At 54.5% G+C, this 23,503-nt stretch overlaps 1 protein-coding gene across 4 annotated transcripts in view; it reads left to right on the top strand.

Moving 5' to 3' along the window:
• LOC110365005 (uncharacterized) overlaps positions 1-23,503 on the top strand; it is a 209,987-nt gene that overhangs the window by 122,261 nt on the left and 64,223 nt on the right. For all 4 annotated transcript variants that reach the window (XM_065040887.1, XM_065040888.1, XM_065040885.1 and 1 more), the window contains 3 exons: positions 17,648-17,753; positions 20,955-21,061; positions 22,084-22,226. In XM_065040887.1, coding sequence (XP_064896959.1) covers positions 17,648-17,753; positions 20,955-21,061; positions 22,084-22,226 — 356 coding nt within the window. The remainder of the gene's footprint in view (positions 1-17,647; positions 17,754-20,954; positions 21,062-22,083; positions 22,227-23,503) is intronic.

The following is a 23,503-nucleotide window of genomic DNA, read 5'->3' as shown; positions in this document are numbered from 1 at the left end:
CTGGCCTCATTCAAAATTCCCTTAAAAGCCCTGCGATTACATACAAATCTGACTTCTTCTCTCTGTGTGTGCGGAAGTTTCCGTCCTTCGTGCTTGAAGGGGAATGCTGAGTCCCCAAAGCCAAAGCAGCAGCAGCACACAGGCTCTTCTCTTTGTTTCCCGCGGTTTTAAACCACCCCCCGGGTTGGGAGCCCGTTTCAGCCTGGCGGGGCAGGGTGCTGCCGGCATCCACAGAGCAGCAGGTGAGTAACTTCTTATTGCTCGCGGGTAAGCTGAGCGGTGAGAGCCCGTGCGCCTCCGCCAGCCTGGGGCAAAAGCCTTTTCCCTGTGCGAGGAGAAGAGAGGAGACGAACCACCGCGGATCCACACCCTAACGAACCTCTTGAAAGTCTGAATTTATGCGTCAATAAACATCTGCGGAGTGGAGGGCTCGGCATCCAAGCGCAGCCTCTGGAGCACATCTTCCCCGCTCCACATCTGGCGGGGGCCGGGGGGGAACCGGCATCTGCGGCCGAGGCAGCGGCCGCCTTTGTACCGCCATCCATCTCCTCCTCCGCACCATTAATCTGGGCCGTCCCCTCGCCGGGATGAAGCCAGAGGACAGTGGTTTCAAACAGTATGACTGTCAAATTGCTCAGCACGCAATAAATCACACACAGCATCTTCCCTTTCATGTCTGCTCCGGCTGGGGGACTTGCAGACACTCCTTAAGCGCTTCCAGACCCAGGGAGATGCTCTGGGCCCTGCAGGGAGGTGGGAGAAGGGGAACGGTTCACGGGGTGAGCAGCGATGGGTTGGGAGTGTGAGAAGGGCTTGGAGAGGCATTTCTAAGGGCTGGGTTGGGCTTGTCAGGGGTAATGTGTGTGTAAATGTGGCTTCTTGCTCCATCGTGCACACACACAGAGTCAACATGTTAATGTCTTGTGTTAGTACACGTGGACACACGTGCACGCGGACACACGTGCACCCACAGGTCTGCTGCTGTGCTGAAAGCTGAAAGCCTCTTTTTATCCCCCGAGGTAGGAAGAAAATACAGCAGAGGCGTGGGTTATGGAGGATACCTGTGCCAAAGCGTGTTGTTGCTGGGCTGAAACACGGAATACGCTGTGTTCTTTTCGTCTTTGTTGATATTTTGGATTTGGAGAAATGGAGAGGAATCCCTGCCCTCCATTTAAGTGAAGGACGAGATAATCCTTGTGTCAGGTGTCACTGCAGCTTCTCGTTCGTGCTGGCGCCCGGCTCCTGCGGTCGATTTTTAGCCACGTCTGGAGATGGTGGAGGACGTGTTGGTAGAAGATTGTTTCTTCAATTTTTCCTGCTAATAGTGCTAAGAAAAACAAAAATCCCTGTGAATTCAGTCTAGGAACCATACTGGTTAATAACCCTGTAATAAACCCCAAGACTGCAACTTGTAAATGCCGTTGTTGTTGTGAACGCTCTGAAAGCCTCTGTCTTCCGTGCTGGAAAAACGATCTGCATTGTGTGATGACCCTTAAAACTTATCTGTTCTTGGAGATGACAAAAGAATTGGGTGCTTGGGGAAAAATAATTAGCTGAAATAAGAATAGCCAGTCTTCATTATAGAGCAGCTTATTTCTGAGTTCTATTCCTGAAGATGCTGTTGATGTTTGACCAGCTTTCTTGAGGTCAGCCTTATAATTTCTCATCTCTTAATTATGATACTATTTGTTAAAGCAATGAAAGTTATCAATCAAAACTAGCCGGGCAGTCGAATAGATCCGGGTCGCAGTGTTGCTCCAGCCGTTCTGCAGGTGTTGCTTTGGCTGATCTGTGCTCGTGTGCTTGTGGAGTGTTTCATGAGCGCCTAAGAGAAGTAACCCAAGCTCCATAGAGCAACTTGTGCCCGTGTGGTGGGAGCAACGCGGCGGGACGTCCCTGGGGCAGCAGCCCTGGCACGGCCGGGTCGATGGCATTTCTGTGCTGCTCCTGGCTGGCCGTGCCCCCTTCTGCATGGGTTTTACCGCATTCGCTCCTTCGGAGACGTACTTTGAGTAACGATGCTTTGCTTTGCTGTGGGACTCAAAGCAATTTTACATATTAATTAAGTCTCTCTACTTCCTTCTAAAATGGCTGGTTACTATTTGTATTAAACAGATAGAAGCGTAGTGTGGTGAACGGGTGCTGGAGGCAGAACAGGGTGGGCCCTGAGCTGGTGGCCGTGACCACGACACACACAGCACGGTGTCCCCTCCGCCCCACCGGCCTCGGGAAAGCAGCATCACCTCCCCTGCGTCCAGCTCCGGGATTTAGGAGCGGGGACTTTACTCGTGATCACTCGACATTCCCGGAGAGGTGAAGGCTCTTGTACCCACCCGAGCTGGTGCACTGGGCACCCAGCAGCTGCGGGACCCCGGCTCCCAGCACAGAGCGCTGGCAAACCTCTGGCAAACCTCTGGAAAAGCAGCTTCTCAGCAGTGCTGCCGGGGTGGGAGCCTGAGCCCGCTAGTGGCAGGACGCAGGAAGGAGCGGAGCGGATCCTCGCGGCTCCGCTCGCGCTGGAGCCGGCAGCGGCGACGGGAGCGCCCGGGATGCTCCAGAGCTCCCGAGTCCGATGTTCGGGGGCTCTCTGGGGCGGAATATATTTACCTTCTTTGCAGCTGGCTGTAAGTCACATCCCTGCAAAGCACTCTGCCAATACAGCATTTGCTGATGTATAGCTACAGCCATTTTCGCTGTTTCCCTTACTCTGTCTCCGTATAGAATAATATGCGATTAATTGATTTTCTGTCGCTCTTTTAGTACGGAAAATTAATTTTGGAGCAACCTTGTTTTCTCAGGGTATGAATTCTCTACATGCAGAGTAATTCCACTCCTACATTATTCATGAGAGAAAATAGTGATGGAGTGTGTAACTGAGGCAGCCCCAAGGCCACAAACTGATAGTCTGTGTTACTGATACAACAATATTCCACTGATGCTTCTAAATAATTCACGGCTACAACTCAATTTGGCACCAGGCACGTGGCTGGGGATGCGAGTGGTGCGGAGGGGAGGAGAGAAGAGGCACCTCGGCGGGACGCTCGGAGCATCACCCCTGCCTGGCCGGTCCCTGGGGACAGGGGCCACCACCCGGAGAGGGACCCGGCGCCCGAGTGTCCGCTGGAGCTCCTGCAGCATCAACGGGGCTTCCAGGCGCCTGGAACCACAGCAGGAACATAAAGAAGGGCTGGATGCGCAGAGCTCTGATGTTCAGGGATGTCCTGGAGCGTCCCTGGCTGTGCTGAGCTGCCATGGAGGTTCCTGCTCCGGGGTGATGCGGCGGCGAGGGCAGGAGTGGCGCATCCCACAGAGGAACGGCCGGGCAGGATCTGCCAGGGAAGCCTGAAGTCTCCAGGGGTGCATTGGGAGCTTCTTCACGGGAATTATTTAAATCTTTGTGTCTGTCTTTGTGATAATGTGAGGATGGCACCCCCGGTTTGCAGGAGCCTCTGGCGCTCTGCTGCGCCACCCGGCACCCGCCGCTGTCCCTGCTCCCTGTGTTGGGCTGAATGTGGCTGGTTCTGGTGAAAACGGAGCTGTGGAAGGGACGGGGCAAAGCCACACGTGAGCTGGCCGGGGCTCGGCCGCGGTTCTGGGCTGCCGAGAGGGTTAATGGCCTGGAGAGCGCTCCTCAGCGAGTGGAAAATGGCAGGGGCCTTTCCCTCCGCCCGCGCTGGCAGCGGCCGCGCGAGCAGCTCCAGATGACGGCGGAGGGAGGGAGCGCCTTGTCCTGGCACCGGGCTCCTTCTAGATTAATGACTTGCGATGAGATGCCTAAGTCACATATTGGGATTTTTCCCCGTTGAACTGTACCTGGCACCCTGCAGCCGTTTATCACGGGGCTGCAGATGGACCTGGGAGGGCCAAGGAACACAGCTCCCCGGCCAGGCTGCTGGGGACGGGGCCTTGGCTGCCGCGTGCGCGTGGGGGGGGTTTCATCTAAAACGATAAATCAGATTTCTTCAGGATATTGGAGCAGCTGCAGCTGACCTGGCTGTTTATCTGACAGATCTTCAGGGTGTACGATAACAGCTCTTAGAGGATGGATATGGTGTTATAAGCTGTCCAGGCACAGAACATGATTAATGGGATTCACAGAGATAAACAGATGCGGGGGGGGCAGAGCTCATGATCTAAGGAAATCCTGTCCCTGGACTGGGAAGCTATTGGTGAGCTGGATCAGGACCAGCGCTGGCGCTGTCCTGGAGCTGGAAACCACCCACCGTGGTCGCCCGTGGATGGGGAGCCCGTCCTGCGGCCCCCAGTCCCTGCTGGAAAATCAGTTGCTCTTGTATTAGCTGGAAGCAGGCAAGGAATCTCCACACCCAGCTAAGATGCCGTCGCTGTCCTTGTCTGTTATCTCCTCCTCTGTCCCCAGGCGTTCCCCTGGTGTCCCTGCAGCCCTGGGGCTCCCAGGGCGAGCACCGGAACCAGGAGCAGAGTCGCGATGCCTTCGGGGTGGCCGGGGGGACTGGTTGAACAGCTCTGGTGGGACACCGGGTAAAAGGGATGGAGCAGAAGGACTCAAAACAGCATTAGTGCAGAAATTCTCACTGAAAGGGATGAATCAAATAAACACTGAGATTAATTAATCACTAATGGCGTGGACTAAAGGTGACCCTTCAGCATTTACAGACTGAAGACGGCAGGGTCAGGATTGAGGAGCATTAATCTTACATTAGCAGAGCTCCGTCCATGCCAGAAGGGAGGAAGAAATCCCTTTGGTTCCTGCAGAGGAAGCTGAACTTATTGCTTCCTGCCAGGTCCATGGCTGCATTTTTATGAAACACCTGCAATGAAACAAAGAAGAGCATAAACCTGAGCAAAGGGAAGTGGGTCCCGGGGGCAGCAGCCCCGCGCCCGCACCGCCGCGGGTCAGCCCGGTGGCCGCGCTCGGCGCAGCCCAGCGAGCTTCTGCCCTTGGTTATTAATAACCCTGGATCAATTACACCGAGCAACTGGGAAAACGGATTTTGAAATCCTTCCTCTTCACTGCTGAAGTTGGTGTGTGTGTGCATGTGTAATGTTAGCAATACAAGCCACCAGAGATGAGCTATAAAAGGTGCTTTCTTTTGCTTCCAAATTTTGCTCTGTGGTTGCTGTGTAGCATGCACCAGATGCAGCAGCACCAGCGCAAGGCCTATAACCTCCTTCCAAATGGTAATAAATCCCACAAGACCCTAACACACTTGTAATTTACAACTCTGCTAAAATGAACATTATTTCAAGCTAAGCGTATTCTCCGAGGTGCAGGAGGAATGTGGCAGCTTTCCTGCTGACAGCGGAGTTTCTTTTTTAAATGTCATGCATTCACTTTCATTACTTCCAAATAATTGCCCAGAAGATCAGCAGCCGGACGAACGCGGGTGGTTTATACCGCTCTTGGTCGATTCCATCACCGTCTAAAGCAGCTGCGGGGACCCGCTCTCGGGCACGGTGAGAACCCAGTGTCTCTTCATACCGAAAGCCCCAAAACAGCCGGGGTTCAGGGGCGGCCCCACTGCCCGGCCCTGCCGTGGGGAGAGACCCTCGAGGGCTGGACTCGATGGCCTTTGAAGGTCCATTCCAACCCAGCCCGTCCATGAGCTCGGCGGGGCTGGGCCGGGCAGTGTCACACCTAGGGAAGCTCATTTTTCTTTGTTTGAGGGTTTTTTCAATGAAATGAAACCTTCTTGCCATTTGGGGGTGTTTGTTTGTCACTGGGGATTTTTCGTGGACCATTCTCCGTAGGCAGCAAGGGCTGGCGACTGGAGCTTTGAAAATAAATTGCCAGTAGTCCCGTTAGTGTGGGATGTGCAGGGCTGCTCGGCGCCTGTGGGGCATCACCCGCGGCGGGGAATCCTTTCTGCACCTTCACCTCTGAGGGGCTTTTCCAGCTCCCCGGTCTGGAAGGTCCCTGAGAAAAGGGGGACAAAAGATTTGCCCAGCACCGTGGCCACCCCCTCATCCTCCTCATCCTCCCCACCCTCCTCCTCCTCCTCCTCCTCCTTCCTCTGCATTTCTCACAGGAATTGTCCAGAAAACGTCAGCCTGGGGAGGCAGCCCCACGTTTCTGCAGATCAGGTCCAAGACAAACTCCAGATCCTGACTGTGAAAGCTCTGTGGCCTGTAATGAAAGCCCTGAAGGAAAACTGTAAATATAGGAGCTATTGGCAAAATTCAGATCTGGCCTTGGGCTGGAACTCCCTCTCCACAGTGGGAGGTTTGATCCTGGGTATTGGCACGGGCTCGTGTTCCAGTATATCTTAAACAGCTGGAAAACAAGATCTTTTTAATCTAGACATGGTTTTCTTCCTCCACTGGAAAGAGAAGAAGAAAGAGGAGGGGAAGACAAAAAGAAAAAACTGTACTAAAACCCCTGGATGATGAGAAGTGCGAAGGAGAAGTAGTAAGGAGCAAAAAGCCAGTGCCACTGGTAATTATTCTGCAGCTTCTAGTCCAAGGCCTCGTGTCATTTGAGCGCTCAGATCATTGGGAGAAGGTGGTGTTCTCTTTTGGAAGAGGGTTCCCGATGGGCTCTGGCCAGCGCGGTGGCAGCGCGAGCAGCCCTGGAGCCGCACGGCGGCCGCGGCCAGGACCGGGCTCCCGCGGGCCCGTGAGCCTCCTTCCTCATTGGGAAGGCTGGTTGCTCTCGTAAGCACACAGACTCTTGTTGGAAATCTGTATTTCTGCTGGAAAATAAGCTGGGTTGGATGAAAACACAAGGATTTTAATTGGTAAAGCAAAATGTTTTGAGTTTCGCCAGTTGGGGTTTCTAAAGAGACGGCGAGGGAAAGGAACTCCTCTGGTTTTAAGTTACTTCTCTACAACTCCAAAAATGCCTGTGGGGCGTTTTCTGGGTTATGAGACACGGGATGACCCATCGCTCCCCATCAGTGGTGTAGGGCCATGGCCTTAAGGGTTTAGATCCGGAACACCTTTGAGCCGCCCTGGGGGGTGAGGAGGAAGCACCACGGCCCCCCGGTACTTGAGGGGGTCCCGCAGGGCCCGCAGCCCCGAGCTGGTGCAGGAGGCTGCAGCAGCCCCTGCGGGCGTGTTTGGGTGGGGGTCCCGGGTGGGACGGGGCTGCGCTGCCCCTGCTGCCCCGCAGCCCGCAGGGGGGTGCCCGGGGGCTGCGCTCCGGTGCCTCCTGTCCTCTGCATAAATGCAATTTCCCTGAATGTCAGAGGAGAGCATTACAGATAACACACTGTGTGTGTCTCTGACCCAGTAAGTGCTGAAATCACAGATCTCATTATTCTGACATGATAGAATTTTTTCCCTCCCCGCTGCAAGCCCGCTGCCGTTGTTTTCCAGACTGCAGACATAATTGCCGAAGGTGCAAACCCTCCGCAGACAAATACATCTCGCCTACTTCCCTAAATCTCGCAAAATGCCAGTTGTGTGTGTGCATAAGGAAACGCTTCTAGATGAGGCCCATCAGCACGTGTTTCCATGGGTGCCCGGCACAGCCAGGGTCACCTCTGGGGACACACAGGGCTCAGGCGCTTCCCACCTCGGGGTTTGGAGGTGCCACGTGCCGTGGGGGTGACACGGTGGAGGAGAGGAGCCCATCAGAGGGTGGTCCTGGGTATTTACTGCACGAGGACCACGGGGGACTGGCCACGTCTCACTGTGACCCTCTTGCCTGACCAGAGCACATCTTCTCACCTTTATTTTCATCTTTCTGCCTGTTTGCTTATTTCAACTCTTTCCTTAGCAAACATTTTTTAATCAGCTTTGAGAATCCACCTTATTGGCAACAACCCTAAACGTTTTTAATTGCAGCATCATTAGTTCAGCCGTGCGGTAATGCAGCAATTAAGCACGGCCTTAAATGAAGAGGGCAGGGAAGAAGACCTGCGAGTTCGCTGGTGGGGAGCGGAACGGGAGGACCTCGGGCGGCTCCAGGGCAGAAGTGCCATTGAGAGCATCTGCCAGGTGCGCAGTCCCAGCTGAGCCCGCTGGCGAGCTCGGGGACCCGCCGAGCACCTGCACACAGCTCAGCAGAGCGCGGGACAAGGAGAAGGGCGAATGTTGGCTTGAATTTGAGTGGTTTTGTGGCGCTGCTGCCTTCATACCCCTTTACTGCTCGTTTTCTGCAGATATTTGTGAAGCCCCTGAGGAAGGGTCGGAGTGGAAACACCTTGTGCTGGAAGCAGTTCTGCTCCGGGAGAACGGGCAGAATAACAGAGATGAGAGGTGATCTGTGTCCTCTTGCTGTCCTTTGCATGCAGGGTTTCATAATACCATCTCTGATCATTAATCAGGGTTCAAAACTGGTTTGACGTGATGAGGATGAGCAGCGGAGCGCTGTACGGGATGTGAGCGCGGGAAGGCGGCACTGGAGAGGTGACGGGCGGGGGGACGGGATCGCGTGTTCCACGCGGGTCCCTTCCCGACCTCTGACTTCAGATTTCCTGTTAGAGAGCCGCAGAGTGCAGATATCGGTGGTTGTAACGGGGTCCCTGCAGGGGAAGCACCCGCCACGTGTCCTGCCCTGTTCTGGCTCCCCAGGAGAACCCTGTGCAGAAGTGCGTGGTGCTGAGCACAATGGAGACCTGGCGGCTGCATCCGCTGCGTCAGAGCCTTCCCCTCGTGCAATAACCTCTCATTATTTTTTAATGTTGTTGTAACTTTATGGCTTAATCAGTATTTGCAATTTGTTAGTAGTCCAGGCTGCAATAAAATTGTTTTCCAGGTACTGAAACATCCTATCAAGGTTTGTAAAGCAGTGGTTCTTAGTTTATCACACTCATAAAAAGCACTGGCAACTTGACAGATATAATAACTTTTTTTATCAAGTGTCTAATTTGAGAGGAAATTAAGCCATACATTACATGCCGATCTGAGCTGGATTGGAAAGGGCCCAGCCGCCCCTCTCCCAGCCCGGCGAGTCTCCTTTCCCATCCCAGCCTCTTCTGTACCAAACCCCGTTAAAGCCGCTCCTGCTCCTGCGTTCGCTCTGCAGTATCCTCCGACTGTGTGTGTATTTTTACAGGGCACTGCACACTTAATAAAACATAATTGATGTGGCCTGCATTGATGTCACAGCAGTGAAACAATACCTTTCCTTTACTGCAGCAGAGCGGTGATTTATACGAGCGCCTGGAAAAGCTTCCTCGAAATGCAGCGCAGATGCTCCAGGCCACTGCAGCAGCCACTCTATCCACTTTACTCACAGGCCAAGATTTTTAAATCAGGCAGGTGATTCTGAGTGCTCTCATTTCCAGCATCCATCTTGGGGTGCCCAAGGAAGGCCGGTCCTTTTCAGGCCTTGGAATAATTACATTTTTGTCCTCAGAATTTTGATCGGTCTCTTGTAACACCCCCGGCCCCCAGTGCGCCTGCTCAGAGGAGTGTTAGTGGGTTGAGTGGTGGCTGGTTTATAATTGCCCCAAAGGGCTTTTCCCTGTGAGACCCGTCGTGGTCCACGCTGCCCTCGGCTCCGTGCGTCAAACCGTGTCCCCATGTCCCCGTCCCGCTCCTGTCCCCAGAGGACAGAACGCAGGCTGTCCTCAGGCGCTCCTTGTAAGGATCATTATTTCGGTGTTTAATTCCAGTACTCATTTCCCCCCATTCCCATAAGTGGTACCAAAATGCCAATAAACAGCAGAGCGAGTAGCACAGCTCACCGGAGGTGGCTTTGTAAATCCAGCCTTGCAAAGCCGAGCCCAGGGCTCCCAGGGGCTCCCGCCTCGTCCTCCAGCCCTGCAAACCCGAACGCTGGCTGGGGCCGGGACGGCTCCGAGCTGGGAGCCGGAGTCAGCGTGAGACGCCGACTGTGAGCCACGCACTGTGTTTGTTTAAACGTTCATGCTCGCGAATGGCTGTGACACAGGAGACAGGTTTATGGAGAGCGAAAAAAAACGGTGACAAATGGCCCAGTAATCAACTGGAACATGCAATAAATCATTGGAGTGCCAATAACACTTCCAGGACGAGTTGCGAAAGGTCATTACGATGCCACCATGTATCATGCAGCGCCAAACAAAGCAAACAGAACATGTTGGGAATAGGATTATGGGAGAAGCATCTGTCAGTTCTAATTAAGAATTAACTGTGGATCCTATATAAAAAGATGTGTGGTTTATTCCTATCTCCCTCCTTTTCCCACTTAGCTCTCCATTTTTCCCTCTCCAAAATAAAACTCAATTACTTAGAAAAAAAAAAACCCACCCTCTGTCATTTAATCTATTCAACAGCAGGTAAAACAACGCAGTGTGACGAGCCAGGGCTGGAGGAGGCCGGGATCCTCGGGCTGTGCCGCGGGCGGGAGGCGCCGGAGCCATCGGCACCTCGGGATCTGCATCTGCCGCGCCGCGCGGGGCAGAGAATGGGCGAACCGAGGCACTTCGGCCCCTCTTGGAAATGGAGAGAGCTTGGGGGTCGAGACGTTGGGAAGGCTGTGGCTGCCCCTTCCTTGTGTCCCCCCTCCGGCTTCGGGCTCCCCTTTCTCTCCCCATTGATCTCAGCTGCATTTTATCATGTGGGCCCCTCCCCGGTGTCCTGCCGCGAGGGCGATGGAAGCAGCCTGCTTTTCTTTAGGAGTATTATTTTTCGCTTTCTCCTCTATATTTCCAGGCCTCTTTTCTGCTTAAGTTTGCATTTCTTCTTTTTCTTTCCTCTTTTTTTTTCCCTTTCTGCTGACTGAGACAAGACCGTGTCCTACTTCAACATCCCAGGATTTGTTACAACTTCAAGGTGCAGGTTTATGGCCGCGCTTGTCCCGTTTATGGTACAGTTCTTCTTATGGGTTCTAATAAACTTCGTAGCTCCAGGGTGCTCTTAAATCCTGATATGAAAGATAGAGAAGAATCATTATTTAGTCCAACTAAATATAAGATGCTTCACCCTTGAAGGCTGAGGATAATGTTTCTTTCGCAGGTGTGGAAAGACCCATAACTCCTGTGTACAGCAAGTGCAGCTGCAGGGAAAGATAATCAATCCTCCCCACGGCAATAATGTGCTCCCCACGGCGGGGGGAGGCGGTGCGGCTGGGACGGGGCAGCTCCGGGGACCCTTCAGCACGGGGAAATACATTAAAACTCAACAGAAGTTGCAGTTAACCGCAAGGTGTGTGCTGGGTGAGAAACGCAGCCCCTGCTTGCTGCAAAACGGGACCCGGCCCCGCTTTCCCGGCAGAAGGAGACGCGGGGCAGCGTGATCCCTCCTCACCCTCACAAAGCGTTGTCAGTCCCCTTGGAGCCTGAGGACGCTGCGCGGTGTTGTGACCTGTCTGCGTGACAAACACCGCCTGCAAACTCAACAGCTGCAGACTGCCCTCCCGCTGCAAGAATTTTCAGCAAAAATTCAGAGGACAAGCTCAAGGGTAAAGGGGTGAACAGCGAATGCTGGCAGCATGGCGCGCGGTGCCCGCGGCTCGTCCCTGCCACCTCTGCAGCGCCTCGGGCCAGCGGCTCTGGGCCAGCGGCTCAGTCTGGGCCTGGCCCTGGGCCCCGGGCTCTGGCCCTGGGCTCTGGGCTCTGGCCCTGGGCGCCGGGCTCTGGCCGGGCTCTGGAAGCCGAGGCTTTGTTCTGGTGTTCGCACCGACCGAGCCGAGCGCTGGTGCCCGGCCAAGGCACACGGCGCTGCATCCGTGTGTCCGTGTGTCCGTGTGCACACACAGCACATCAGGGTGTTCCTTGCAGGGAAAATGTGCCTTTTCCCCTTCCCTCAGCTTTACCAAATCCTGTCTGGTTCCTCTCGTCTCTGGCAAGGAGGAAGGAGGTCCAAGTATGTGGACAGGGCTGCTTAATACTTTTTTTCCCCCGCAATGTGTATTGTTCCTCTGAGATTTCTGCAGAGCACCAGGGAAGTGCAAGCGGTGTTCAACAGGGCCTGGGATCCGTTCCCAGCTGCACCTATTACCGCAAGGATCAGCTGCTCCCAGTTTATTTTAGAAGTTGCCATACAGCAACCAATTATTTTATTATGAAAAAACATCAAACAACAGCATAATCGAATTGTTGTTTAGTACACTGCCCTACAAACCGGTCACCTAATTATAGTTTCTCTACAAACAGCTTGTTTTCCATGAAATTTCTGGTTTTGTTCTTAATGATGGGCTGTTTGTAGGGGACAGGAAAGCGAATTGATGGAAGCTGCAAATGAACTTTCAATTAAACGCAACCCCTCCAAAGCCAGCGCTGTTTGTGATTATGATCTGATGGAGGAGGGTGCAGCGGATTCGGAGGTGCAGCCTTGCAGCCACCGAGGCTTCATCACAATTAAAATCCTGCCTGATGGGTGACAGCGGAGCCGCGGCTGGGGAAGCTGCCTCTGATTCAGATCCTTGGCTGGCCTTGGTGCTGCTCGTGTCCAAAGAAAATGTATGTACATATACATGTGCTCATAGTTGTACGTGTATGCGTTATCAGTGTCAGGTTAGAGTCAGGGAAGGGCTTTTGGGAGCGTTGCTGAGGAATCCTATGGAGATTTGAGGAGGAATGTGCAGAGGGAGGGTGACAGCAATGGGTCTTGCTTGTGCTTTGCAGCTGGGGACCAAGGCTGGCACAGGAGGGACATGGAGAGGACACCACCCCACGGCTGTCCCCACGCCCCACGGCTCGCTCAGCGTCCGACCGAGGCACCGCTCACAGCACCGCTCACAGCACCGCTCAGCACCGCTCACAGCACCGCTCACAGCACCACTCACAGCACCGCTCACAGCACCACTAACAGCACCGCTCAGCACCGCTCACAGCACCGCTCACAGCACCGCTCAGCACCGCTCACAGCACCGCTCGGGCTTCACCAGCTTTCCGTCCTTTATTTTTAACGGATCATCTGTGGTCGCAATTATCCTCGCTTGTGAATGAGTGATTCGGTGTCACTTCTGGCGCGGGAAGGGCCCGGCAAACCCAGCGGCACCGGCACAAACACGGAGACTCTCCATGAGGTCGTGGCAACAACGAGTCACTCCCGACCCGGCCGACTGAAATAGAACCTGCCAGGAAAGTTTCCTTTCCTGCCACTGGTCCCTTGAACCGGTTACTCATATTTTCTGTGGTTCCGCCAGGAGCATGGTCAGCCCCACCGGCCCAGCCGCCGGCCAGAGGGCAGCGCTGTCACTGAAATACCTATTTGATTGTGCTCACAAGGGTAAATAATTGTTTTTAAAGCCATTGAAAAGGCCGCAGCGTAAGACACCAGCTTGTTTGCTTATTCAGAGTTGTGCACATTTGTTAAAAGGGTGTGTTTCCTAAGCTCTGGGTGTCCTTGGCACACACGGAAACACATCACGGATCCTACCCGAAGTGAAGCTGCAGAGTTCAACAGAGAGGAGGCACAAACGGGGACATGGGGAGCAACCCCGGGACTCACAAACAGCCTTTGCCGCCGGGCCGAGCCTCCCGAAACGTGCCCGTCCAGCAGGCTCGGCGCGTCTGTTCGAGCTGGCTCCTCCTCAGCAGATGTTCGGGACTCGGCACTCAGGCTTACACGGAGAAACTTCCAAAACAAACCATCTGGAAAAGAAAACAGCAAAACTATTTGCAAGCTATTTCCCTCCTCCGCCGTGCCCCCCCGGTGTCAGAGTCACAGGGAAGGATTTGGGAGGACGGAGCGAGGAACGGAAGGAGCGTGTCAGGGAAGAAATGTTCCCAGCAAGCCTGCAGCTGTTGGTGTGCAATATGACCAAGCAACACCTCAGCTCAGCTTGGCTCAGCTGGGCTCAGCTAGGCCAGGTTCAGCTTGCGTCCGGGCACCCGCAGCTGCTTGGGCACCCCCAGGGCTGAGCGCATCCAATGAGGTGACAAGTGAGGTGCGGGGGACAACGAGGACAGGAGGACACGAGGGGACTGGAGCTTGTCTTTGCTTTTAGCCCTGGCTGCCTCCCGCCTTAGAGGGGGCCGGTAGCTCCAGCCCCGGCCTGGGAAGCCCGTCTGTTGTTTGCGGTTGTAGGCTCAGGAAGGTTGTGGTGGAGGTGTTGCTGGCCCCGCAGGTCCCGCGGGGCTGGGACGTCTCTGGTTTCACGTGAGCTGTCGGAGGGACAGAGGGACAAACAGCCTGTCTGCTGCACTCTCGCTCAACGTCGGAGCAGTAAATCGCAGTGGGACCAAGATGGACCGGCTCCTCACGCCTTTTACAGCATCCACAAGATCAACAGCATTTATTCTGCCCCTTGGCAGGTTTTAAATTCATGGTGTTTACACCGGCGGCTGAGTCTCACCAGTAACCGTAACAGCGGGGCGGGTTCCTGCAGGCTGAGCCGCGGGTGCGTATCCCGTTAGCACTGCAGACGAGATGTGCCGTTTATCCTGCCCAAGTGCTCCGTTCTCAGAGCTCCTTAGGCCTGCGTGCTCAGTTAGGAACAGCTCTGGCAGGCGCAGGGCCCGGCTCACTCTGCCTGGGAGCGAGACGTGTGTGTGTCACATCTGTGCTGGGAAACACATGTGCAAATCACCGTGCAGCACGTGTGTGTGTGCACGGCCGGTGTTGGCACACACGTGCACACAGGCGCATCCCTTCCCTTTATCATTTTCGGATCTTTCCAGTCCTCCGGGGTCTCCCCGCAGAGCTTTCCGCACGACCTCGGAAATCGGGTAACGAAAGCCGAGTCATACATTCCTGCTTTATGTTTCCAAAGAAGCAAGTGTGACTGTCAGGTTTACAAAAGATTGTTTATGTTCAGTGGCGTGAAATGGGGAGCGGGCGCGCGGAGCCGAGCGGGGAAGGCGGCCCCGCCGGGCTGACAGCCCCGCATTCATCCTCCACGCTACGGCAGACAAAGCGCTGCTGCCGCCTGACAGGGGCCATAAATCACCGCTGGGAGATGCTGTACCTACAGCTTATCCCATTCCACATGACAAACACACAATAATCCACCCAGCACAGCACTTTTTCTCCGCTCTCTCCCTCCCTCCGACTCGCTGGTGCTCGAGTGATGACAAGAGGCAGCGAGGAGCCTGCGGAGCCTGGGACGCTCCCGCGGGGACGCGGGGCACGAGCAGGGCGGACACCGGGGCCGACACCAGGTGGCAGGTGGCAGTGCTGGGGTTGCCAGCTCTGCCCGTCACCTGGTGCCTTTGCCCGGGTTCCTTTTGGATGTGCAAGTGGGAACGTGATGTTTGGAGAAGGAGGCGCTGGAAGGTGGGGACGCCAAGCGCTGCCGCCACCCCGGGCTGCCACTGCTGGGGGAATGGGAAGGAAAGAGGTCTGTCTGGTTGGACAACCCTTAAATCAGTGTATCCTAATTAACAGAAGATCTAATTCATCAAAGTGACAGCAGCTCCGTTCATATCACCTCCTTGCATGGGGGTTGCTGGAGGTTTAGGGTTGGGGTTTTTTCTCCCTTTCATTTTCTGACAGCTTTATCTTTCCCACACACATCTTTATTTTCCCTTTCTGGGGGAGAAGGGCTGAAAGTGAAGCTTTCCTTGGCAATATGACCATTTAACTGATGTTTTCTGCCTCACCCCCAAAACAGAGAGTATATGGGGGAGCTGGGAAAGAGAGGTGATCTTAGTGAGGTGTGGGTCTGACTGGGGGGGAACTGCTGGAAGGTGAGCAGAGGTTGGCAGCCGTGTGTGCAGAACTCGCTCAAATCCTGCAAGCTGGGTTATGCTGTGGAAATGCCCCCAGCAGGAGCCACGGTCCTACAGGATCTTGGCTTTCATTTGAAACGCAAACCCTGGGAGCTTGACAGCACGGCTGGACGACACCTTAAATCTTGAAGCGTATGAAAAGAGACCCGCGGTTTGGTTTTGGTTTAATATCTGAAACCTCGTGGTTTGGGGGCTGTGAGAGCAGGATGCCGAATTGCCGTATAAATACAAGGGCCGTGTCATTTCAGAATTGCTCCGCTGTCCTCTGCGGGCTTGCTCTCGGGAAGAGTGAGGTTTGGACGTGATATAGTAACACAAAACCAGTAATAATAGTAATGAATCCCCGTTCGGGCACTCCTCCCTGCTGCGAGCACAGGAGCACAATCCCAAGATGCAGAACGCACGCCCTGTCTCGTGGGGAGAGGGAAGCTCGGGGGCTGCTTGGGAGAAACCCCAAACCAAACTACACCAAACTAAAGCAAAGCGAAGCAAAGCGGGGCAGCTTTGGCGGGGGCGCAGCCGCGCTGGCAGCTCAGCGCCCGCAGGAGATGGAAGGGCCATAAAACGGAGCCGTCGTCTGCACCGGCGCATATATCCCGACGTGCCGGCGGTACCTGCTCTCCCGGAGCCTAAACTTCTGATGAACCAACGCGCTTCAGAGCGCATTTATATGCAAAGGCGTATAATATGTCCCCTGTATCTAATTATCTGTCAACCTGAGGCAGTTTGTTTTCCAAATCGGCCTCTCGGCTGTGACTTTATGAGGTCGTAAAGAAAACGGTGCCACTCTCGCGCTGGAGCGCCGGGAGAGCCTGGATCAACAAATTACCGTCTTTAATGGTGTCTCCTCCTGCAAACTCGCACCCTCCGCCGTGTCCCGGACGGACGGACAGTTGCAGCAGGGACAGGCCTGTCCCCGGCGCTGTCCGTTTGTCCTCCGCTGACCCCGGTGCAGCTTGGCAGGGCCGGCGGTGAGCCGCAGCCCATTGCCGCGAGAGCATCGCCAGCGACAGCCGAGCCGCGGATTCCTCTGCCCACGCTGCTCCCGTGATTAATGACAGAAAGGAATTAAAAAGAAGGGGGGAAGGAAAAAAAAGAGCGAGGGAGAGGGGAGGGGAGCGGGTCAACAGCTGAGTGCAAGGCAAGTCGCTAGACAGGGAGTAATTAAGATACTTGGGTAAATATGATTAATAAGCTCAAACTGGCAGGGTGTGCAGTAAACAAGGGCTAACCAGATGGTACCCTTTCCTTCTGACAATGCTGCAAGCTCTGTGAAAAGAGGCAGGAAGGCTCCGGATCCTCGCGGCGCTCGGGGAGGAGGGAGGACAGAGGACTGAGCGCAGGCCGGGGCGGTCTGAGCTCCAGCCTAAGGGCTGTTCGCAAAGCCCAGCCTAAGCGTGTCTGCGCTGCCAGAGCTCCCGGCCCAGCTCCGGACACCCAGCGTGGCTGGTTCATGGCAAGAGCTGCTGCAAATGTGCCCACAAAACACTTCTTTGTCAGGAGATGCCATTTCGCCAAAGGTGAAACATTTGCGGAAACGCGGTGATTTTGATGAAATTGCATTTGGAAAGAAAAATCAAAGGAGAAAATCATTTCGATAAGGCCAAAGCATTTCAGTTTGACCTTTTAGGAATTAAATGGCATAGGGCTTTTTTCCATTTCAAAAAGCATTTTGTTTCGACGTACTCTCTCTCTATATATATATCTGTAAGAACCATTGAAACCAGAGTTAGATGTTGTGATTATCCCAACATGTGATGATACATTTCCTCCAGCGCAATATTGCAAGAAATTAAGCCCAAATGTCCTTGTGCTTTGAAACAGGGGAGGGAAATCTGAGAAATGAAGAAGAGAAAAGCCGGTCCTTCTCGTGGCCCTGCTCACCTGAGCTCTGACTCTCCAGAGCAACACGACAACGCGTTCAGGGCCTCCGAGCTCAGTTTTCACTTGACTATTTACTGTCCAGCACTTTGAAAATAAAAAGGCTGCCAAGCAGCCCCAGGTATTACTAATAGATGAAATCAGCACTTAGCTCTCAGGTCCGCAGGACAAGAGTTCTCTCTCTCCCAGCTGAAGAGTTCCCAGCGATAATGAGAACTGTAAATGTTTTATCTTCGCAGAGCCACGGGCGCTGGAGGAGCCTCTGAACGGCAGAGGTGTCGGCGAGGAGCCCGGGCCACCCCTGCCCAGCGCTGCTTCTCCCGCCACGCCACGGTTTCGGCGCGGGTAAGTTGTCTCGTTGCCACGGTCACCTCCTCCCGGGCAGGGGCCAGTTCAGGTGTGTCCCGGACCCAGAGTGACACTCCCGGCCTCACTGGGACTCGGCCCGTCCCCACTCATGACGTTGCTGCGGCTCCGCGCCGCCTCGCAGCGTCCCCAGCGCAGGGGCTGCGGGGACCGCGGGGACTGGACATGTTCCTGTACGACCTCACCTGGGCGTTCCTGCTCCAGCAGGGGGATTGGACTGGATGAGCTTTTGAGGTCCCTTCCAATCCCAAACATACTGTGATACTGTGATACTGTGACTGCGGCTGACACCCCCCGACCGGCCAGGGCCCGGGGCTGCTTCCCATGGTGGGATAATCACAACAACGGGAGATGTTGTTGGGAGGCTCCAGCGGCTCCGGGAGGTGGGGTAAAGATTAGAGGTAAAGAAGAAATTCCAGCTTCTTGGCAGGGCACATATTTTTCCAATATAAAAGCAAATGCGGGGAACCCTTAAATAAATCGACTCTATAAAAACGTCCTTTTGTATTACTGCCTCGCCTTTTCAGGGGGAAAACACCAAGGTTTGTTTTCCTGGCTCCCGAATAAAAATATCCTTGCTGCTTCATAACTTCACAGAGCCAACAAGCAGCCCGTAGCTATTTAAGATACACGGGCCCCCTCGGCACCCGCCGGCCGCCCGGCCGCGGGAGCAGCTGCCACGTAATTACAAGTGCTCGTCACAAGTGCGGAGAAACAAGTTGTGGCATTTAGGAAAGGTCTGCAAAAATAGGTGTCAGACCTTAACTAATAGTGATTGTCCTTCCATTCTGCTGTAATTTACATTTAATTCACACATTTCATTTCCATTTAAAATATGATTACAGTGTTTTGAAGCACATCTCACCTGTCCCCTCCGATTAGGGCGGGATGAAAATAACGGGAAGCAGCAGGAGCGAGGCTGCGGGACGGGAACACGTGGTGCTGCTCTCCCAGCCGGGAGAGGGACGGATGGCGCTGCCAAAACCGTCGCCCGAGCAGGGACACACAGACAAACAGACACACAGACACCCCCACCTGCCTTCCTGCTGCAGGGTTTTAAGCACTGACAAACAGGGCATCGGCAGTGCCGAGAGAGGGAACGGGGGCAGAGCAGACAGGTCTTTAGGCTGGTTTTTGTGTTTTCCCATGGAATACACGTGCACATCCTCGTGACGTGCCAGTGTGGCCATGGGCAGCGGGAGCTTTGCGGTTGTCCAACCCAGGCCTGCCCAGGGAAAGCTGGGCTGGGGAGCCGGGGAACAAACGTCCCTCCACTTGGGGACAGGGGTGTCCCCGGGGAAATACTGGCACACAGCCCGCGTGGTTTCCAGACGTGTTTATTCACACAGCTCTGAAGCACGTTTGGTGAAGGAAAGGACGTTTTGCATCTCCTGTCTGGGCTGGAAGCGCCGCCGTTGCGTTCGGAGGCAGCGGGAGTTGGGGCCGACACGTTCTGCTGCCCCAGCCTGCGCCGGCACTGACCCCGCTGCCTGCCACCCACCCGGAGACAGCAAATAACGCTTATTTGGCTGCAGAACAGTGAAATCCTGCAAAACAAGTGCTCGCTGAGCACTGCTTCACCTCAGCGTGCTGAAGGCAGCGGACTCTTCGCACCAGCCTAATTGGGGTTTGGAAAAGTCTGCAGGGTTTTCTGCAGCCTCAGGCACCCAAGCAAGGAGTGACCTGAAACGACGGCAGCTCTTCACTGCCCAGCAACCCCGCCGGGCGCTGCGCCCACACCGTGGGCGCCTCTGCTCGGCATCCGGGCTGCTCGCCCTCCTCCCGGTCCCCCGCGGCATCCCCGGTGCAGAGGATGCTGAGCTGGGTGGGAATTGCAGTTTTCTGACTGTCGAAACCCCTGCCGTGGATCAGACGTTCCCTGCGCAAGCACAGCACGAAGTGCCAAAGATGCCGCCCAGAAACAGGATCTGCCAAAAACACTTTGGTGCCACCATCGCCCTCGGGACTCGGGGGAGAAGTTTTCCTCCTCCCGCAGAGGCTCTCGGAAGATGTTTAAACACAAAAACTCTTGCCTAGGAAATAAATCAGAGTCCCCTCCCCACCACGTCCTCACCCGGCGTCTCCCCCGCGCTGCGCCCGCCCCCGCAGCACCGAAAAGGCACAGACGTGCTGATTAATATCTGCTACGTGTAGGGGAAAACAACAACCCCGTAAACAGTATTATTAACCCATGGGCTGGCCATAAATCAGCGTGAGAAGGTGACCTCAGCAATGCTGGAGTAATCCTGTGTGTCAGGGTAAATTTATGAGGCCAATTTTATTGGCCTGTATGACCCAGGCTCCTTGGAGATGTCTCAGTAACAAATCCAATCCATATCATTTATTAGCTTTGTACAGTGTCAGCTCCAAGCATAGGAGGGATCCCATTAAAACCTGTCGCTCTGCAAAAGATGGGCGCAAATCAGCCGCTGGATAATTGCTGGCGGTGGGGAGCCCCCGGTGAAGAAACTGCGCGTGTAGATTTGCTTGTTGGGGACGAGGAGGGTTCAGCCAGGGGGACAGAGGTGCCGCGTTCCAGCTGCGCCCCGGGTGCTGGACGGGGCAGAAGGACCGAGGGGACACAGGCACCAAGGGGGCACAGCGGGAGTCGCAGGGATTTAAAGCTGTTTGCTAGTGGCTGAGATTTGTCCTCGGAAGAAGGAACCTGTCTGCAGGAGGGAAGGGATCCTGGAGACCACAGCATCGCGCCTTCACACCAGCCCCCCGCAGAGATGTCCCCGTGCCCAGCACCACGGTGACAGCGACAATCCCGCCTCCGGACCGGCGCTCCGGTCCCTGCTGGCGAACCGGGGCCTGGTGGAGGCACTTCGAGTCTGTGTGACTGTCCCTGTCATCATAAGGTTTACGGATGGTTAATTTATTCTTTATAGCACAGTCATTGATGGCTGTTAAATCACAAATGAGAGCCAATAAAGGGTGAATTGCAGCTGAAATTACACTGTTTATATGACAGCAGAGTGCTGGCTAAAAGATTCATATGCCGCTGATGAAGTACGTTATAAATTTTAATTACCATAGTTTGTACAAATGACATGTTTGAAATGCTATTGAGTAATGTGACCCTGATAATGAAACTATAAAATAAATCATTAACTTTCTGAATGAGCTTTTTTATTTCCATGCTACATGAAGTAAACTTTCCAATTTATTCCGTTGCAGCTTTCTTCTGAAAAGAAATCGCAGAGAGGAGTCACCGAGCAGCCCCTCCGCTCCGAGGACACCGACAGGCAGGCCGAGGATGGAGGAGCGGGACCGTGTCAGAAAAGGTATCAGACTGGCCAAAACCAGGCAAAGCCCCCAAACTGCTTGTGGTTCCAGCCTGGTTAATGCGGGACGATGCCTCGTTCTGCAGCCACAGCAGCTTAGCTGAGAGAGCACAGAGATAAGAGCAGGGCTTGAGAACCAGCGCCGAAGAGCTGTGAAAATCACAGGCTCAGGAGAGAGAAAATCTCGGTTAAAGTCAGGGCATAACGAGAACTCGCTGGCTGGGGCTTTGCAGCCGAGTGCTGGGGCCGGTCCTGGGCCCGGGAGCACCGGAGCCCGAGCGAAGGCGCCTGAGCCCCGACTGCGCGGCACAGCGGCCGAGATGATTCCCTGGATGGGGCTGATGAGACGAGACGAGTTCCAGCCCAGCGAGGGATTTTCCCTGCCTGGGGCTGGAGGTGCAGAGCGAGCAGGGATCGCCCAGCGTGCTTCCCTCTGGCTCTGCTCCAGAGAGGAGGGGGTGCTGCCTGAAGCCTCCTGGAAAGACACTTATCAGGTTGTCACCCTGTTCCATTGCTGTATGTTATTTTTTAAGGGGTAGAGGGCACGAAACAAGGCTGGCCGAGCCCGGAGCCCTCCGTGGCACAACCGGCCCTTGCAAAGGCCACGGCCACCTCTCGCTGCAGATCTCGCTGGGCCCTTTTCCTCCCCAGAAGTGTTTGGAGGGCTCCTAACACCTGCTCTTGTCCTACCAGCCTCACTGAAAATATTTCCAAGCAGGCTGCTCATGCCGCACTACTTACCATTAAAAGAAAGGACCACATTATTGCTGTTATAAACCATTGATTAAGGTTTATAATAGCAATAATCCCCTCGAAATTCATTGTTACTGCAGTTAATGACCAGTTTATTAGAGCGTTAACCATCCTTGGCAATGGGCTGAGTCGTTTAATGCTGGTAACGACCAATTTCTCAAGGGTTATTGCTTAAATAACAATCTTTTGTTAGATATATGTTCAACCACCAGATACTGCTCCAGCTGGAACCTTCTCCTGTGAAATAATTGTTAATTATTTCCTCCAAGTTTTGCCACCGTGCCTGCGAGTTGTGGCTGGAGAGGGTTGTTCGGGGTGCAGCGTCGGAGATGCCGAGGGCGGGCGAGGCAGCCGGAGGAGTGTGAACCATGGTCACCAGGGGGACGTGGGCACAGCAGCTGTGGCACAGGAGGTTTGTTCCTTGTCACCCGTGGCCGTCCCAGCCCTGGGCACGTCCGTCCCAACCGGCCGCGCTGTCTGCAGGGACAGCGGCTCCGCCGGAGCAGCAGAGCTCCAGGGCCGTGTCCCCGCAGGGTGAGACACCAAAGCTCAGCCCCTTCTTCTCTTACATTAACACGATCTGAATGTTTCATCGCCTTAGCTGTGTCCTATCGTGTCACGTTAGTATCATCCTCCTCACACCATTCGTTCTGCCTGACGTGATACGAAAGGGCCGGATACGATTACCCTTTAATTGTGTCATATTAGCAAAAATAAATACTGATATAGTGAGAGGCTGCCACAAACCGATGGCAAATCCCCATGCAGGGGTTGGACTCGTGGTGCTCAGGTTGTGCCCAGAAACCTGCACGTGTCAAGACGGGCAAAAGGAAAAGGGAAGGAGAGAAACTCTAAATGTGGAGAAGTTTAGGTCCTGGTTTGAGCAGGGAGACATTGATCTTCTCCCACGATGCTCAAGGCTCCATCAGTCCCCGGGGAGGCAGAATCTACCTCAGAGAAGCCATAAACGGAAGATACAGAACTTTAAAATGGGATTTTATAGGAAGGAGTTGCTGTTTTCTGTCTCCATGGGCCAGCAGTGCTCGGCCCGGCCGGGCTGGCTCTGTCCTGGTCCCTGTCACCAGTGCCGCAGGGACTGGGGCGACATCCGTGTTATTCCAGAGATGATGCGAGCGGAGCGGAGCGTGTCGCGGGATAATGGTCTCCTGCTGCCGCGCTGCTCTTGGCATTTGTCAAAACATGACACCGGAGGGAACATGCTCAAGGGACCCGAGGTGTCGATTCGATGACTGCTGCTTCGTGATAAAAGTTAACAGAAATAAAAATGAACCGGTCACAAAACAGCTTATTTATAGCTGTGCCCGGCCCAGAAGGGATCCCTGGGAAGGGCAGGGCCGTGCTGCTCAAATCAGACGTGATTTTGGGGTTCCAGGGGCAGGATTTGAGTGAGGGGGTGTGACGAGGGGGAAACGACAGAGAAAACTGGGCACATCCCCTGGGTTTCACACCTTCCTGCAGCCCCGTGTCTGAGCAGATACAAACCAAACCCTTTCGCACAATGCTCACGAACCAAACCCTTTCGCACAATGCTTACAAAACAAACCACTTCGGTGCTCTGCCTAAAACCAAATATTTTGAGTGAAGCTTGTGATGTTGCCTGTGTTTACACCCGGCCGTGGGGGGACTCTGAACTGGGCTGTGAGCAAACCCCTGATCCGGGGGTGCAGA

This window comes from Columba livia, chromosome 25 (assembly GCF_036013475.1).
Source record: "Columba livia isolate bColLiv1 breed racing homer chromosome 25, bColLiv1.pat.W.v2, whole genome shotgun sequence".
NCBI lineage: Eukaryota > Metazoa > Chordata > Aves > Columbiformes > Columbidae > Columba > Columba livia.
This window is presented reverse-complemented; position numbering and strand designations above follow the sequence as displayed.